This window comes from Trifolium pratense, linkage group LG5, assembly GCF_020283565.1.
Source record: "Trifolium pratense cultivar HEN17-A07 linkage group LG5, ARS_RC_1.1, whole genome shotgun sequence".
Taxonomy (NCBI): domain Eukaryota; kingdom Viridiplantae; phylum Streptophyta; class Magnoliopsida; order Fabales; family Fabaceae; genus Trifolium; species Trifolium pratense.
In genome coordinates this window covers 16,215,641-16,234,970 of record NC_060063.1, presented here as the reverse complement: position 1 = coordinate 16,234,970, position 19,330 = coordinate 16,215,641, and the positions used below count along the sequence as shown (strand labels likewise).

The 19,330-nt window shown below is 31.7% G+C and overlaps 1 protein-coding gene across 3 annotated transcripts; it reads right to left on the bottom strand.

Annotated features, from left to right (window-relative positions):
* Nucleotides 1-3,318: 3,318 nt before the first annotated feature.
* On the bottom strand, nucleotides 3,319-9,074 carry LOC123884287 (aldehyde dehydrogenase family 7 member A1). Of its 3 annotated transcripts, none has more exons than XM_045933362.1 (15): nucleotides 8,992-9,072; nucleotides 8,733-8,869; nucleotides 7,922-8,008; nucleotides 7,628-7,759; nucleotides 6,559-6,631; nucleotides 6,393-6,415; nucleotides 6,236-6,299; nucleotides 6,031-6,076; nucleotides 5,306-5,486; nucleotides 4,726-4,902; nucleotides 4,456-4,620; nucleotides 4,160-4,300; nucleotides 3,974-4,071; nucleotides 3,661-3,810; nucleotides 3,319-3,574 (listed from the first exon to the last, which is right to left on the bottom strand). In XM_045933362.1, exons 2-15 carry the CDS (start codon nucleotides 8,865-8,867, stop codon nucleotides 3,520-3,522), a joined length of 1,527 nt encoding a protein of 508 aa, XP_045789318.1. In that variant the 5' UTR covers nucleotides 8,868-8,869; nucleotides 8,992-9,072; the 3' UTR covers nucleotides 3,319-3,519. The 3 variants fall into 3 exon arrangements, with proteins under 3 accessions (XP_045789318.1, XP_045789319.1, XP_045789317.1); XM_045933363.1 differs by having other exon boundaries at nucleotides 8,973-9,033; XM_045933361.1 differs by having other exon boundaries at nucleotides 8,733-9,074.
* Nucleotides 9,075-19,330: the final 10,256 nt, after the last annotated feature.

Here is a 19,330-nt window from a genome sequence, read left to right as displayed (position 1 = left end):
GCAAAAAACCGCATTTAGTTTTAACCGCACGGATCATTTTTCTTCTAAACCGCACAGTTTGATTTGGTTTGTGGTATTCATTTCAGAAAACCAAACCGTAATATTTAACTTAACTCTATCATCTATTAGCAATCAACCCAAATTGAGTCCATAAAATAATAGGCTGTCAAAATATATCATTTCACGCATCCCAGAACTATACTATTGGTATTAAAAATAAGTTATTATGTATATCAATTTCTGTATATGCATATTTTATCATGTAAACAATAAAATCAATTAAAATTTCATATGTTTATTTTGTAACAAGTTGGAAATATTGTCATATTTTTTATATCGTGATAAACCGCACAAACCGAACCAAACTAACCGCATTGGTTTGGTTTGGTTTGATGACTTTTTAAAAACCAATCGAACCAAACCGAACCGCATGCATTTTTATCTCGCGGTTAGGATGACTATTATGCTCAAAACCGAACCAAACCGCACCGCGAGCACTCCTTCAACTAGTTAAGCTAGTGGGCTAAAGGTTTTGGAGTTGGAGGTTCAGAGTTCAAATCCTGGCAGGGGTAAAATTTAACATAACATTATAATACTAACTACTAACAATTTGGTTATCATAAAAAAATAATAAATGAGTTAGGATTCGTTGACACTATGTGTCAAATTAAACTTTAATGCCAAATCTAAGATGTCCATATTTTTTTTGGTACATGCTAAAATGTCCATTTTATTTGATCCAAATATCGATAATTATTCATTAAAAATATCACTTGAACTTCTCTTATTCTCGCTGCAACTAATATATTTGCTATATTAAAAATATCTGAAATTCTTTCTATGTCCAACATCATATCATATTTTATAAAAGAACTTTATTGCTATTGTAAACTGCCACACTTTTTATTTTAATTAATCATAAGTAAAAATGTTTTGGCTTTAACAAATTGTTAGCTGATTCAGTGGTGATTTCAATTTATATGTAGCTTGGTTGTATGTTGTTTGGATTAGCGAACTCATAAGGTACTGTTGCAAGTTTCATATGACTTTAGCATTAGTTATATTTTGTCTAAACTCAATAATGTTAATATTGGTAAGATGAAACTTAACCTCTTCAATTATATATTAATAAAGGAGTTAGGAGTGGTGGGATGAGTAGTTCAACTTAGGGGTGATCGTATTCGAACAAATCCAAAAGTAAAATCACAAACCGAACCAATCCAAACCAAAACCGCAAAAAACCGGATTTAGTTTTAACCGCACGAATCATTTTTCTTCTAAACCGCACAGTTTGATTTGGTTTGCGGTTTTTATTTCAGAAAACCAAACCGCAATATTTAACTTAACTCTATCATCTATTAGCAATCAACCCAAATTGAGTCCATAAAATAGTAGGCTGTCAAAATATATCATTTCACGCATCCCAGAACTATACTATTAGTATTAAAAATAAGTTATTATGTATATCAATTTCTGTATATGCATATTTTATCATGTAAACAATAAAATCAATTAAAATTTCATATGGTTATTTTGTAACAAGTTGGAAATATTGTCATATTTTTTATATCGTGATAAACCGCACAAACCGAACCAACCTAACCACATTGGTTTGGTTTGGTTTGGTTTGGTTTTGATGACTTTTTAAAAACTAATCGAACCAAATCGAACCGCTTGCATTTTTATCTCGCGGTTAGGATGACTTTTATGCTCAAAACCGAATCAAACCGCACCGCGAGCACTCCTTCAACTGGTTAAGCTAGTTGGCTAAAGGTTTTGGAGTTGGAGGTTCAGAGTTCAAATCCTGGCAGGGGTAAAATTTAACATAACATTATAATACTAACTACTAACAATTTGGTTATCATAAAAAAATAATAAATGAGTTAGGATTCGTTGACACTAGGTGTCAAATTAATCTTTAATGCCTAATCTAAGATGTCCATTTTTTTTTGTACATGCTAAAATGTCGATTTTATTTGATCCAAAGATCGATAATTATTCATTAAAAAAATCACTTGAACTTCTCATATTCTCGCTGCAATTAATATATTTGCTATATTAAAAAAATCTGAAATTCTTTCTATGTCCAACATCATGATCATATTTTATAAAAGAACTTTATTGCATCGTAAACTGCCACACTTTTTATTTTCTATGTCCAACATCATATCATATTTTATAAAAGAACTTTATTGCTATTGTAAATTGCCACACTTTTTATTATAATTAATCATAAGTAAAAATGTTTTGGCTTTAACAAATTGTTAGCTGATTCAGTGGTGATTGACTCTGAATTTGATAGGGAGGACTACAGTTTGATCCTTGCAACTGCGATATAAAAGGGACTAGAACCACTTATTGTCAGAATAGACTCTCGATCTAGAATAAACTGATGGTGAAAGTAAAAAAAAAAAATCGACTTTTCATTATTAAATACATTGGGTTGTTTTCAAGCTTATCTATTCACTTGAATAGCCAAGAATGTAAGTTTTTGTAAGATAAATCTTGAATCTGAGTTTAACATGGATAATTAGATCTCTACTTCTAGAAAATGGCAAATGATAAAAACATGCTAGACATCTCATGGATGGGTGTTTCAAACAACATTATTTCATGAAAGATGAAAGAAGGCTGAAGAGCACAAAAATATTTGATTTTTATAAAGTTCGCATCCTAGAATGCGAACTCAGTTTACAGTTTGCATCCTAAAATAGGAACTCTTTTTTTCCCAATTTTTTCTATTTACACACTTGCATTAGCAAGGGGGTAAATTTGGAATGTTAGAGGGTGCGTGTGGAATTCGAAGGGCGCGTAAATCTCTAAAAACAATCATAAATTGAAATAGACATAGTTAATGGAAGGAACTACACAAACCCATGCATAAGCACTCACAATTAACCTAAGCAAAGACCCACACTAAAAACAATAGTCCCACAAAATATCATTTCAAAGAATAAACAAAGACACCATATAGATACTGAGATTGAAACAAGAAAAACAAATAGTAAATGAAGAAATAATAGTCGAAGGATTAGCAAATGGCGATGAGTTACATTCCGAATCAACATCAAATTCATAAAGTAATTTTTAAACTAAATTTAAGGTAAAATTAGAATTTTCGGAGGTCATGGAGCAATTTAGAGGGTCTATAGATTAGCTAAGCACACTTTTGGTCAAGATCAAACCAGATTAGGGTGATATTTAATTACAGCCAGCTTACTATAGAGGATATTCAAAATTGTGTCCAAAAGATTTAGAAATAAGAAACATAACCACATTTGAGAAGCATGCATATCTAAACATATAAAACATTTTCAATGGTAGATAAGAATTTTGGCACTCAATTTATTGGAAATTTCTTTATTAGATCTCATACATTAATGTTATCAAGTCAAAGTGCCAGTCTTACAACATTTCTTGTTGAAACAACCATCTGAGCTCATGTCAACCAGATTTACTTTGATAATAACCTTCCTCCCATGGTTGAAAATTGCATCTGAGCATCATCATGTACAAGGATTAACCAAAGTTAATTCCCTGAGCTAATGGTAGTTCACTTCCATAATTGATGGTACTGCACAGAAAAAGAAAATAAACTTGTGATCAACAGAATTTTAAGTAAGTGACGATGCGACATCTTAAATTCAAACTAAGACTTGCCATGTAGAACGGCGCATGTATTGCTTCCACGAGTCACTTCCTGCTTCGCGACCTCCACCAGTTGCTTTTTCTCCACCAAATGCACCTCCAATCTCAGCTCCATTAGTTGGTATGTTCACATTTACTATACCACAATCACTCCCTCTTGGCCTGTACAACAATCAAACCCATGAATATGCCAAGTATATTACTTATACAACTAAAAATCGCCAGAAACATCTTTTAAGTGGTTTTGGTTAAGTACTTAGTTGCCTAAGGTAGCACTAGAAGATATCTAGAGGAAGTGACAAAAAAAGAAAGTGCAATTACTTACCCGATCCATTTGAATATAGTATTAGGTGTTTGTGTAAAGATTGAACTACTCAATCCTTGAGGCACGGAATTGTTCAAGGCAATTGCTTCTTCAAGATTCTAAGTAGAAAAATTGTTAATCGCAATCAGAAACTAAATTCATGAGGAAATAGATTTGATAAATGAAAAGATATAGATAATATACTACCTGAAATTTCATAACATAGAGAACTGGAGCAAACAGTTCTTCTTTAACTACGGCAGCATCTGAAGAAATCTCGACAATTGTTGGCTGGACAAAGTTTCCTTCCGACTCTAATACAGTTCCCCCAGTTAGGATCTTCCCTCCCTGATAATCAGGTAAACAATCTCGTCACAAGGAATACAGGTATCCATCAAATTTGAGGAAAACTTTACTTGTAATACCGAGCAAAATTGGACATAACATATGAAGTTACAAGTTAATCATATTTAACCTAACTAGAAAAGAGTGACAAGACATGCCTGAGATTTTATTGCCGCAATGCCCTTCTTGAAGTTTTCCACAGAAGAACGAGTATGCAGAGGCCCAACTAGAATCCCTTTCTCCAAGGGATTCCCAATTTTGACTTGTTTGTAAAGTCCGGCAAGTTGATCTAGTACATTTGTGTAAATACTCTCATGCAGATACTGCAGAGCGAAGCAGCTAAATTAAATATTGAATATACCTTACAAAAAATCATATATGGCTGCATTAGAATTGTGAATTCATTTTTTCAAAATTCGTTTTATTACCAGTCTACGGCAGGTTGTACACCGTTGACCAGCAGTACCCACAGCTGCAAAGAAAATAGAGCGTACAGCTAGTTTGATATCTGCGTCATCCATGACTATTATGGCATTGTTACCACTTAGCTCGAGTAAGCATTTGCCAAATCTTTCAGTCACTGTTTTCTGGACTATCGAGCCCACCTATAATAGGAACACATCATTATCAGCTCCATACGTATACATTGTAATCTACAAATCATACTAAAGTGAACATTCGGCACAGTATCTCAATGTAATGTGTTTTAATTGGGAGCATGAACAACAGATGCAGGATTACACAATGTCTGACAAAAATAGAGGTATTTGCACCAACGGGATGATTTTGCACTAACGAGGATGATGCTATAGGGTGTTAAATATAAAATATCTTTATAAATAGTTAGTAATAAAACCTAATACCGTTCCTGCAGGCACTAACTGAGAATCTTTTCAAGTGAGAACTACATTTTTAACACAGTGGAAATTTGTACAACCAATTCAATTTGTTTAATTATGCCACCTTTTTAAAACATTATGTTTAGTGATAAAGTAGACAAAGACACACCTTTGAGCTTCCGGTAAATGAAACCAATGGAATGCGTGTGTCTTTCGATATTGCCTCCCCAATATCAGCACCGCCACAGAAAGATGTGAATATTGCCCCGGGTAATTTGTTCTTCTCAAGAACTTCAGATATTAGCTTTGTCACAGCAATAGTTATCAATGGAGTAGTTGGAGCTCCTTTCCTGTAATTCATGTGATCTCCTTTTATTAAAAATTTGAAACAGACTAGAGTAAGAATCGGACAATATTTCACATAAAAAGTTCAGAGATTTGCATAGAAGTCATTTAGTTCATCATGATCAGCAACAATGAAGATAATTTGTTGTTTCATCTTAATCCCTTCTAACAAAGCTCCTTTCCAAACCATGTATATCATACAGATATTATTTTACAACATAGAAGGAAATATCGAGGGAGAAAGAATTCCTCAGAGGCAAGAATGAAGTATGCAAGAATTATGTAAATAGATCAGATTTCAGGGATCACAGATAAGACAACTAAGATACATAGCACACATTATCTGTGTTTACTGACCAATCAAATAAAATTATGTTGCTAAACTACATACATTAAACAGCATGGCATATAGAAATGAAGTATTAATTTCATAAAGTTTACAGTTTAAACGCCATTCAAATCCAAAGAAAATTGTGCAGCAAAAGAAGATGAAGAAAATTTGTCTCAGAATTTATGCACGCACACATACCCAGCGATATGTCAACTTACCAAACAACACAGTTGCCACAGACTAGTGCAATGCAAGCATTCCACCCTGAGACACAACGGAAACAAACAGGTTCTATCACGATTAAACAAACAGAATATGTTCAAAGCATAAAAAGTAGTTCGTTTTCTTGATTGGAACACAATCCTAATATTAGAATGACCAGAAATTTATCACTGTGTTGAGATAGGACAAGAAAAAACATACCTAGAACAGCACATGGAAAGTTGAAAGCGGTGATTACACCAACTATTCCTAGTGGGTTCCATACCTGTAGTGTAAGAGAACACAGGACAGTTCATAATTAAACCTCCATGACAAAATGGTAAAGAAGTTACAGAATAATCACGGCTTAACATCGAACCTCAAACATCATATGATCTGGACCTGTAAGGAAATAAAAGTTGACGAAAAAATTACTCAGCCAGAACATCATTGAAAGAAATTAGTATCAAGATTTTATAGATAACTTTGTAACTATGAGTATTATAAAGAAATGATGAACAACTAATTAAGACAAACAAACTTACGTTCTGATGGGATAATTGATCCATTCAATTGTCGGCTTAGCCCAACAGCATAATCACACATATCAATAATTTCCTGTAACATGTATACATAATACGATTAATTTATTTCTGTGCATAATCAGAAAAGCACAAAATTGCAGCATAGAGCCGTAAGCAAGTATATACACCAAACGATTATGAAATGCCCCAAATAACAAAATGAAGGAACTTTGTAAAGTGACCAACCTTGGAGAACCAAATATAGGAAATGCCTCTAATAACAAAATTCTTCTTCAAATAGCTTAAATGGCCTTAATTCAACATGAAAATGCAGTATCACATTAAAAGGTTCGTAAATGTTCATAGAAATCTGAGGGATGAGAAGAACTTTTCGTCTCAAGTATGTCCAATTATGTAAGGCGGAAGCCCCCCAAAATGGTTTTCCAAAAATGGGTGATCAAAAGATCTCTTTAACAGGTAAACAATTTTAAAAAGTTTGGTTCCAGTTAACCTTGTTTACTGCAATGGATTTATATGCAACCTGTTAAATGCCCAACTTGGACGGCTTTTCATTTTTCCTTCTCAATGAAAATTGATAGAAAGAACCCAACCCTGCAGAGAAAGCTTGCAACAGATGAAGCTTTAAAGACACATCTGTTGGCCCTAACAGCCCAAACAAACACATGTTATGGGCTAAGAATTGGACGGCAATCAGTGTTATCGATTTCCAAAAGCCATGAACTCGTCATTTCAAGCTGCCATATCCCCATAAAACACCATGGCCCTGCCATAACCTTGTGTGGCTTCTCAGGATGGGTCACGTGAAAACTCATAAAAAAAATTGACAAATCAAACTCTTTCGCATTTTAAAGAACATTTGCAATATAAATCAGCAGATAATCAGCTCAGGCATACGATCAACATATATTTTGGTTCCCTTTACGACATTGCATGGTTCAAATTAGAAACAGTAGAAGCTAACTACTGACTATCTTGATTTAGTGATACTAACAAGTGTGATAGCCTTATATGCAATCTAAACTTTTTACTTGTGTGGCAAAATAATACAGAACAAAGGGATTTTCTATACCTGAACTTCCCCAACTCCTTCGGCAAGAATTTTTCCCATCTCAAGAGACACCAACCTACCGAGAGGATCCAATTTAGCCCTCAACGCATCCCCAATCTGTCTTACAATCTCTCCTCTTTTTGGTGCAGGAATCTGTGAGAACATGACAAGTTCATCTTCACTTAGTTTCCAATTATCCACAATAGCACAATTATACCATTCAACTAGAGAACCAGTACAAATACAAAATTCACCAAAAAAAACTTCTACTACAAAAATAAATAAAAATAGAAAGAAAAACAAAACAAAACTCACAGTCATCCATGTCTTAGCTGCTTCACTGCAAGCTTGCAATCCCTCTTCATAATCTGCCACAGTTGCTTCAGTCACCGTTGCAATAGTCTAAACCCAAAGTAAACAATAATTAGATAGATAAAAATGAAAGTTAAAATCTCCAGAAACCGTGAAAACATATAAGCGCTTGTTTTAATTAAGGCGAAATCACAGCTAATATTAGTAAAAGCTACACTTTTGAGCTTCATCAAAGTTATAAACCACCATAAGTTTACTAAATTCACCACAAATTCAAACATGCACTAATATTTCAATCATTAAATGAGTAAATCATCAAATCAGTCTCCAGCTCTCAAATAGGTCCCTGACTTTATAAATATTTCAAAAAGGTCTCCGACTCTAACAAAGTTTATTCATGAGTCCTTCAAAGAATATTATAGGACCTATTTGATAGTTTAATAGAATCTGACACTTTTTTGACCTACTCCTTACTGTCACTATTATAAGCAAAAACCTCTTTTAAGGTTCATTAAAAAATTGATGTATCTGACCTATATTATATACAGATATATCAATTTTTATATGAATCAGTGACCGGAGGGAGTATTTGATAGTTTAATAAGTGAGAGACTTTTTTGAGATAATCATAATCTCAAAGACCTATTTGAGAGTGTCATACAAGTCCGGGACTAAATTTAAAAACAATTGTAACTTAAAACAGATTCAATTCACTTTAAATATCAAATTTTCCTTTAATTCAACAGTTCTTCCATGCATGCAAACAACTTTTCAAAGAAGAAAAAAAAAGGAAAAAAGTTAGAAAAATTGTGACCTGATTGGTGGAAGGATTGACAGAAGTAACAGAAGAACCGTTGGCTTTCCATTGACCATTGATGAAAGAACCGATGTTAGTTGAACCTAAACCGATCTCCTTAAGAAATTCCAAGTTGTTACTCTCAGAACCCATTTCTGTTAAATTCAAATTGATGATGATTATGAAGAAATTAAAGAAACGAGAAGTTTTAACTTGTGAATTGTGATTAGAATGAGAAAGTGAGTGTGAGAAAAACACTTTAGAGATTGAGACAGACAGTGTGATGCCGTGATGGTGATGACGATGAAATACCCTCACTTTTCCACTTTTTTATATCGGAGTTCGGTTCTTATTATTTGTCCTATTTTAAATTATCACATTTATCCACATTTTATATACGAGGGTTGGTGTTAGAACCCCGAACACTCCACTTATTCACCGTAAGTTTTAAATGTCCATCTGATCTACAAAATGTAGATACTGGATAAAACATTATAGGAGAGTACTAAACAAAATAGCACATGACAAACGTTTAAGATATCGAACAAATTTTTGGTATTTTGACAACTTGTGCATAAGACAAAAAGATGTTCCTTGGTTCAGTGGGAGCAAGAATCTCTGTTTTTGTCTAGTCTCTTGATCTCCAGTTAGAGCTGAGCACAGATCCGCGACCCAACTCGAAACTGATATTGAATTTTTGGTATATGGTATCGCATGACAGAACATGGCATCATACACATCTATATATGGAACATATATTGTACACTAATGAGATATTAGTAAAGGAATATTTGTATTGATTAGGCATAATTAGTTTTCCTATTATGAAAATTGCAACTCTTGTATATAACACATGTTGATGATCAATAAAAAGTATCGAGATATTTTCCTATATGGTATCAGCTAGGTTTTCGATCTACCTTTTCTCCTAGCCGCCACTCCCATATTTTATAAAAGAACTTTATTGCTATTGTAAATTGCCACACTTTTTATTATAATTAATCATAAGTAAGAATGTTTTGGCTTTAACAAATTGTTAACTAATTCAGTGGTGATTTCAACCCAAATTGTGTCCATTAAATAGTAGGCTGTCAAAATATATCATTTCACGCGTCCCAGAACTATACTATTGGTATTAAAAATAAGCTATTATGTATATCAATTTCTGTATATGCATATTTTATCATGTAAACTATAAAATAAATTAAAATTTCATATGTTTATTTTGTAACAAGTTGGAAATATTGTCATATTTTTTATATCGTGATAAACCGCACAAACCGAACCAAATTAACCGCATTGGTTTGGTTTGGTTTTGATGACTTTTTAAAAACCAATCGAACCAAACCGAACCGCATGCATTTTTATCTCGCGGTTAGGATGGCTTTTATGCTCAAAACCGAACCAAACCGCACCGAAAGCACCCCTTCAACTGGTTAAGCTAGTGGGCTAAAGGTTTTGGAGTTGGAGGTTCAGAGTTCAAATCATGGCAGGGGTAAAATTTAACATAACATTATAATACTAACTACTAACAATTTGGTTATCATAAAAAAATAATAAATGAGTTAAGATTCGTTGACACTAGGTGTCAAATTAAACTTTAATGCCAAATCTAAGATGTCCATATTTTTTTTTGGTACATGCTAAAATGTCCATTTTATTTGATCCAAAGATCGATAATTATTCATTAAAAAAATCACTTGAACTTCTCATATTCTCGCTGCAACTAATATATTTGCTATATTAAAAAAATCTGAAATTCTTTCTATGTCCAATATCATATCATATTTTATAAAAAGAACTTTATTCCTATCGTAAATTGCCACACTTTTTATTTTCTATGTCCAACATCATATCATATTTTATAAAAGAACTTTATTGCTATTGTAAATTGCCACACTTTTTATTATAATTAATCATAAGTAAAAATGTTTTGGCTTTAACAAATTGTTAGCTGATTCAGTGGTGATTTCAATTTATATATAGCTTGGTTGTATGTTGTTTGGATTAGCGAACTCATAAGGTACTGTTGAAAGTTTCATATGACTTTAGCATTAGTTATATTTTGTCTAAACTCAATAATGTTAATATTGGTATGATGAAACTTAACCTCTTCAATTACATATTAATAAAGGAGTTAGGAGGGGTGGGATGAGTAGTTCAACTTAGGGGTGATCGTATTCGAACAAATCCAAAAGTAAAATCGCAAACCGAACCAATCCAAACCAAAGAGCAAAAAACCGCATTTAGTGTTAACCGCACGGTTCATTTTTCTTCTAAACCGCACAGTTTGATTTGGTTTGCGGTCTTTATTTCAGAAAACCAAACCGCAATATTTAACTTAACTCTATCATCTATTAGCAATCAACCCAAATTGAGTCCATAAAATAGTAGGCTGTCAAAATATATCATTTCACGCAACCCAGAACTATACTATTGGTATTAAAAATAAGTTATTATTTATATCAATTTCTGTATATGCATATTTTATCATGTAAACAATAAAATAAATTAAAATTTCATATGTTTATTTTGTAACAAATTGCAAATATTGTCATATTTTTTATATCGTGATAAACCGCACAAACCGAACCAAACTAACCGCATTGGTTTGGTTTGGTTTGGTTTTGATGACTTCTTAAAACCCAATCGAACCAAACTGAACCGCATGCATTTTTATCTCGCGGTTAGGATGACTTTTATGCTCAAAACCGAACCAAACCGCACCGCGAGCACCCCTTCAGCTGGTTAAGCTAGTGGGCTAAAGGTTTTGGAGTTGGAGGTTCAGAGTTCAAATCCTGGCAGGGGTAAAATTTAACATAACATTATAATACTAACTACTAACAATTTGGTTATCATAAAAAAATAATAAATGAGTTAATATTCGTTGACACTAGGTGTCAAATTAAACTTTAATGCCAAATCTAAGATGTCCATATTTTTTTTGGTACATGCTAAAATGTCCATTTTATTTGATCCAAAGATCGATAATTATTCATTAAAAAAGTCACTTGAACTTCTTTTATTCTCGCTGCAACTAATATATTTGCTATATTAAAAAAATCTGAAATTCTTTCTATATCCAACATCATATCATATTTTATAAAAAGAACTTTATTCCTATCGTAAATTGCCACACTTTTTATTTTCTATGTCCAACATCATATCATATTTTATAAAAGAACTTTATTGCTATTGTAAACTGCCACACTTTTTATTTTAATTAATCATAAGTAAAAATGTTTTGGCTTTAACAAATTGTTAGTTGATTCAGTGGTGATTTCAATTTATATATAGCTTGGTTGTTGGTTGTTTGGATTAGTGAACTCATAAGGTACTGTTGAAAGTTTCATATGACTTTAGCATTAGTTATATTTTGTCTAAACTCAATAATGTTAATATTGGTATGATGAAACTTATAAGTTAATTAACCTCAATAATAAAGGAGTTAATTAACCTCTTCAATTACATATTAATAAAGGAGTTAGGAGGGGTGGGATGAGTAGTTCAACTTAGGGGTGATCGTATTCGAACAAATCCAAAAGTAAAATCGCAAACCGAACCAATCCAAACCAAAACAGCAAAAAACCGCATTTAGTGTTAACCGCACGGATCATTTTTCTTCTAAACCGCACAGTTTGATTTGGTTTGCGGTTTTTATTTCAGAAAATCAAACCGCAATATTTAACTTAACTCTATCATCTATTAGCAATCAACCCAAATTGAGTCCATAAAATAGTAGGCTGTCAAAATATATCATTTCACGCAACCCAGAACTATACTTTTGGTATTAAAAATAAGTTATTATTTATATCAATTTCTGTATATGCATATTTTATCATGTAAACAATAAAATAAATTAAAATTTCATATGTTTATTTTGTAACAAGTTGGAAATATTGTCATATTTTTTATATCGTGATAAACCGCACAAACCGAACCAAACTAACCGCATTGGTTTGGTTTGGTTTGGTTTTGATGACTTCTTAAAATCCAATCGAACCAAACTGAACCGCATGCATTTTTATCTCGCGGTTAGGATGACTTTTATGCTCAAAACCGAACCAAACCGCACTGCGAGCACCCCTTCAACTGGTTAAGCTAGTGGGCTAAAGGTTTTGGAGTTGGAGGTTCAGAGTTCAAATCCTGGCAGGGGTAAAATTTAACATAACATTATAATACTAACTACTAACAATTTGGTTATCATAAAAAAATAATAAATGAGTTAATATTCGTTGACACTAGGTGTCAAATTAAACTTTAATGCCAAATCTAAGATGTCCATATTTTTTTTGGTACATGCTAAAATGTCCATTTTATTTGATCCAAAGATCGATAATTATTCATTAAAAAAATCACTTGAACTTCTCTTATTCTCACTGCAACTAATATATTTGCTATATTAAAAAAATCTGAAATTCTTTCTATATCCAACATCATATCATATTTTATAAAAAGAACTTTATTCCTATCGTAAATTGCCACACTTTTTATTTTCTATGTCCAACATCATATCATATTTTATAAAAGAACTTTATTGCTATTGTAAACTGCCACACTTTTTATTTTAATTAATCATAAGTAAAAATGTTTTGGCTTTAACAAATTGTTAGTTGATTCAGTGGTGATTTCAATTTATATATAGCTTGGTTGTTGGTTGTTTGGATTAGTGAACTCATAAGGTACTGTTGAAAGTTTCATATGACTTTAGCATTAGTTATATTTTGTCTAAACTCAATAATGTTAATATTGGTATGATGAAACTTAACCTCTTCAATTACATATTAATAAAAGAGTTAGGAGGGGTGGGATGAGTAGTTCAACTTAGGGGTGATCGTATTCGAACAAATCCAAAAGTAAAATCGCAAACCGAACCAATCCAAACATAAACAGCAAAAAACCTCATTTAGTGTTAACCACACGGATCATTTTTCTTCTAAACCGCACAGTTTGATTTGGTTTCCGGTTTTTATTTCAGAAAACCAAACTGCAATATTTAACTTAACTCTATCATATATTAGCAATCAACCCAAATTGTGTCCATAAAATAGTAGGCTGTCATAATATATCATTTCACGCGTCCCATAACTATACTATTGGTATTAAAAATAAGCTATTATGTAATTCAATTTCTGTATATGCATATTTTATCATGTAAACTATAAAATAAATTAAAATTTCATATGTTTATTTTGTAACAAGTTGGAAATATTGTCATATTTTTTATATCGTGATAAACCGCACAAACCGAACCAAACTAACCGCATTGGTTTGGTTTGGTTTTGATGACTTTTTAAAAACCAATCGAACCAAACCGAACCGCATGCATTTTTATCTCGCGGTTAGGATGACTTTTATGCTCAAAACCGAACCAAACCGCACTGCGAGCACCCCTTCAACTGGTTAAGCTAGTGGGCTAAAGGTTTTGGAGTTGGAGGTTCAGAGTTCAAATCCTGGCAGGGGTAAAATTTAACATAACATTATAATACTAACTACTAACAATTTGGTTATCATAAAAAAATAATAAATGAGTTAATATTCGTTGACACTAGGTGTCAAATTAAACTTTAATGCCAAATCTAAGATGTCCATATTTTTTTTGGTACATGCTAAAATGTCCATTTTATTTGATCCAAAGATCGATAATTATTCATTAAAAAAATCACTTGAACTTCTCTTATTCTCACTGCAACTAATATATTTGCTATATTAAAAAAATCTGAAATTCTTTCTATATCCAACATCATATCATATTTTATAAAAAGAACTTTATTCCTATCGTAAATTGCCACACTTTTTATTTTCTATGTCCAACATCATATCATATTTTATAAAAGAACTTTATTGCTATTGTAAACTGCCACACTTTTTATTTTAATTAATCATAAGTAAAAATGTTTTGGCTTTAACAAATTGTTAGTTGATTCAGTGGTGATTTCAATTTATATATAGCTTGGTTGTTGGTTGTTTGGATTAGTGAACTCATAAGGTACTGTTGAAAGTTTCATATGACTTTAGCATTAGTTATATTTTGTCTAAACTCAATAATGTTAATATTGGTATGATGAAACTTAACCTCTTCAATTACATATTAATAAAGGAGTTAGGAGGGGTGGGATGAGTAGTTCAACTTAGGGGTGATCGTATTCGAACAAATCCAAAAGTAAAATCGCAAACCGAACCAATCCAAACATAAACAGCAAAAAACCTCATTTAGTGTTAACCACACGGATCATTTTTCTTCTAAACCGCACAGTTTGATTTGGTTTGCGGTTTTTATTTCAGAAAACCAAACCGCAATATTTAACTTAACTCTATCATCTATTAGCAATCAACCCAAATTGAGTCCATAAAATAGTAGGCTGTCAAAATATATCATTTCACGCAACCCAGAACTATACTTTTGGTATTAAAAATAAGTTATTATTTATATCAATTTCTGTATATGCATATTTTATCATGTAAACAATAAAATAAATTAAAATTTCATATGTTTATTTTGTAACAAGTTGGAAATATTGTCATATTTTTTATATCGTGATAAACCGCACAAACCGAACCAAACTAACCGCATTGGTTTGGTTTGGTTTGGTTTTGATGACTTCTTAAAATCCAATCGAACCAAACTGAACCGCATGCATTTTTATCTCGCGGTTAGGATGACTTTTATGCTCAAAACCGAACCAAACCGCACTGCGAGCACCCCTTCAACTGGTTAAGCTAGTGGGCTAAAGGTTTTGGAGTTGGAGGTTCAGAGTTCAAATCCTGGCAGGGGTAAAATTTAACATAACATTATAATACTAACTACTAACAATTTGGTTATCATAAAAAAATAATAAATGAGTTAATATTCGTTGACACTAGGTGTCAAATTAAACTTTAATGCCAAATCTAAGATGTCCATATTTTTTTTGGTACATGCTAAAATGTCCATTTTATTTGATCCAAAGATCGATAATTATTCATTAAAAAAATCACTTGAACTTCTCTTATTCTCACTGCAACTAATATATTTGCTATATTAAAAAAATCTGAAATTCTTTCTATATCCAACATCATATCATATTTTATAAAAAGAACTTTATTCCTATCGTAAATTGCCACACTTTTTATTTTCTATGTCCAACATCATATCATATTTTATAAAAGAACTTTATTGCTATTGTAAACTGCCACACTTTTTATTTTAATTAATCATAAGTAAAAATGTTTTGGCTTTAACAAATTGTTAGTTGATTCAGTGGTGATTTCAATTTATATATAGCTTGGTTGTTGGTTGTTTGGATTAGTGAACTCATAAGGTACTGTTGAAAGTTTCATATGACTTTAGCATTAGTTATATTTTGTCTAAACTCAATAATGTTAATATTGGTATGATGAAACTTAACCTCTTCAATTACATATTAATAAAGGAGTTAGGAGGGGTGGGATGAGTAGTTCAACTTAGGGGTGATCGTATTCGAACAAATCCAAAAGTAAAATCGCAAACCGAACCAATCCAAACATAAACAGCAAAAAACCTCATTTAGTGTTAACCACACGGATCATTTTTCTTCTAAACCGCACAGTTTGATTTGGTTTCCGGTTTTTATTTCAGAAAACCAAACCGCAATATTTAACTTAACTCTATCATCTATTAGCAATCAACCCAAATTGAGTCCATAAAATAGTAGGCTGTCAAAATATATCATTTCACGCAACCCAGAACTATACTTTTGGTATTAAAAATAAGTTATTATTTATATCAATTTCTGTATATGCATATTTTATCATGTAAACAATAAAATAAATTAAAATTTCATATGTTTATTTTGTAACAAGTTGGAAATATTGTCATATTTTTTATATCGTGATAAACCGCACAAACCGAACCAAACTAACCGCATTGGTTTGGTTTGGTTTGGTTTTGATGACTTCTTAAAAACCAATCGAACCAAACCGAACCGCATGCATTTTTATCTCGCGGTTAGGATGACTTTTATGCTCAAAACCGAACCAAACCGCACTGCGAGCACCCCTTCAACTGGTTAAGCTAGTGGGCTAAAGGTTTTGGAGTTGGAGGTTCAGAGTTCAAATCCTGGCAGGGGTAAAATTTAACATATCATTATAATACTAACTACTAACAATTTGGTTATCATAAAAAAATAATAAATGAGTTAATATTCGTTGACACTAGGTGTCAAATTAAACTTTAATGCCAAATCTAAGATGTCCATATTTTTTTTGGTACATGCTAAAATGTCCATTTTATTTGATCCAAAGATCGATAATTATTCATTAAAAAAATCACTTGAACTTCTCTTATTCTCACTGCAACTAATATATTTGCTATATTAAAAAAATCTGAAATTCTTTCTATATCCAACATCATATCATATTTTATAAAAAGAACTTTATTCCTATCGTAAATTGCCACACTTTTTATTTTCTATGTCCAACATCATATCATATTTTATAAAAGAACTTTATTGCTATTGTAAACTGCCACACTTTTTATTTTAATTAATCATAAGTAAAAATGTTTTGGCTTTAACAAATTGTTAGTTGATTCAGTGGTGATTTCAATTTATATATAGCTTGGTTGTTGGTTGTTTGGATTAGTGAACTCATAAGGTACTGTTGAAAGTTTCATATGACTTTAGCATTAGTTATATTTTGTCTAAACTCAATAATGTTAATATTGGTATGATGAAACTTAACCTCTTCAATTACATATTAATAAAGGAGTTAGGAGGGGTGGGATGAGTAGTTCAACTTAGGGGTGATCGTATTCGAACAAATCCAAAAGTAAAATCGCAAACCGAACCAATCCAAACATAAACAGCAAAAAACCTCATTTAGTGTTAACCACACGGATCATTTTTCTTCTAAACCGCACAGTTTGATTTGGTTTCCGGTTTTTATTTCAGAAAACCAAACTGCAATATTTAACTTAACTCTATCATATATTAGCAATCAACCCAAATTGTGTCCATAAAATAGTAGGCTGTCATAATATATCATTTCACGCGTCCCATAACTATACTATTGGTATTAAAAATAAGCTATTATGTAATTCAATTTCTGTATATGCATATTTTATCATGTAAACTATAAAATAAATTAAAATTTCATATGTTTATTTTGTAACAAGTTGGAAATATTGTCATATTTTTTATATCGTGATAAACCGCACAAACCGAACCAAACTAACCGCATTGGTTTGGTTTGGTTTTGATGACTTTTTAAAAACCAATCGAACCAAACCGAACCTCATGCATTTTTATCTCGCGGTTAGGATGACTTTTATGCTCAAAACCGAACCAAACCGCACTGCGAGCACCCCTTCAACTGGTTAAGCTAGTGGGCTAAAGGTTTTGGAGTTGGAGGTTCAGAGTTCAAATCCTGGCAGGGGTAAAATTTAACATAACATTATAATACTAACTACTAACAATTTGGTTATCATAAAAAAATAATAAATGAGTTAATATTCGTTGACACTAGGTGTCAAATTAAACTTTAATGCCAAATCTAAGATGTCCATATTTTTTTTGGTACATGCTAAAATGTCCATTTTATTTGATCCAAAGATCGATAATTATTCATTAAAAAAATCACTTGAACTTCTCTTATTCTCACTGCAACTAATATATTTGCTATATTAAAAAAATCTGAAATTCTTTCTATATCCAACATCATATCATATTTTATAAAAAGAACTTTATTCCTATCGTAAATTGCCACACTTTTTATTTTGTATGTCCAACATCATATCATATTTTATAAAAGAACTTTATTGCTATTGTAAACTGCCACACTTTTTATTTTAATTAATCATAAGTAAAAATGTTTTGGCTTTAACAAATTGTTAGTTGATTCAGTGGTGATTTCAATTTATATATAGCTTGGTTGTTGGTTGTTTGGATTAGTGAACTCATAAGGTACTGTTGAAAGTTTCATATGACTTTAGCATTAGTTATATTTTGTCTAAACTCAATAATGTTAATATTGGTATGATGAAACTTAACCTCTTCAATTACATATTAATAAAGGAGTTAGGAGGGGTGGGATGAGTAGTTCAACTTAGGGGTGATCGTATTCGAACAAATCCAAAAGTAAAATCGCAAACCGAACCAATCCAAACATAAACAGCAAAAAACCTCATTTAGTGTTAACCACACGGATCATTTTTCTTCTAAACCGCACAGTTTGATTTGGTTTCCGGTTTTTATTTCAGAAAACCAAACTGCAATATTTAACTTAACTCTATCATATATTAGCAATCAACCCAAATTGTGTCCATAAAATAGTAGGCTGTCATAATATATCATTTCACGCGTCCCATAACTATACTATTGGTATTAAAAATAAGCTATTATGTAATTCAATTTCTGTATATGCATATTTTATCATGTAAACTATAAAATAAATTAAAATTTCATATGTTTATTTTGTAACAAGTTGGAAATATTGTCATATTTTTTATATCGTGATAAACCGCACAAACCGAACCAAACTAACCGCATTGGTTTGGTTTGGTTTTGATGACTTCTTAAAACCCAATCGAACCAAACCGAACCGCATGCATTTTTATCTCGCGGTTAGGATGACTTTTATGCTCAAAACCGAACCAAACC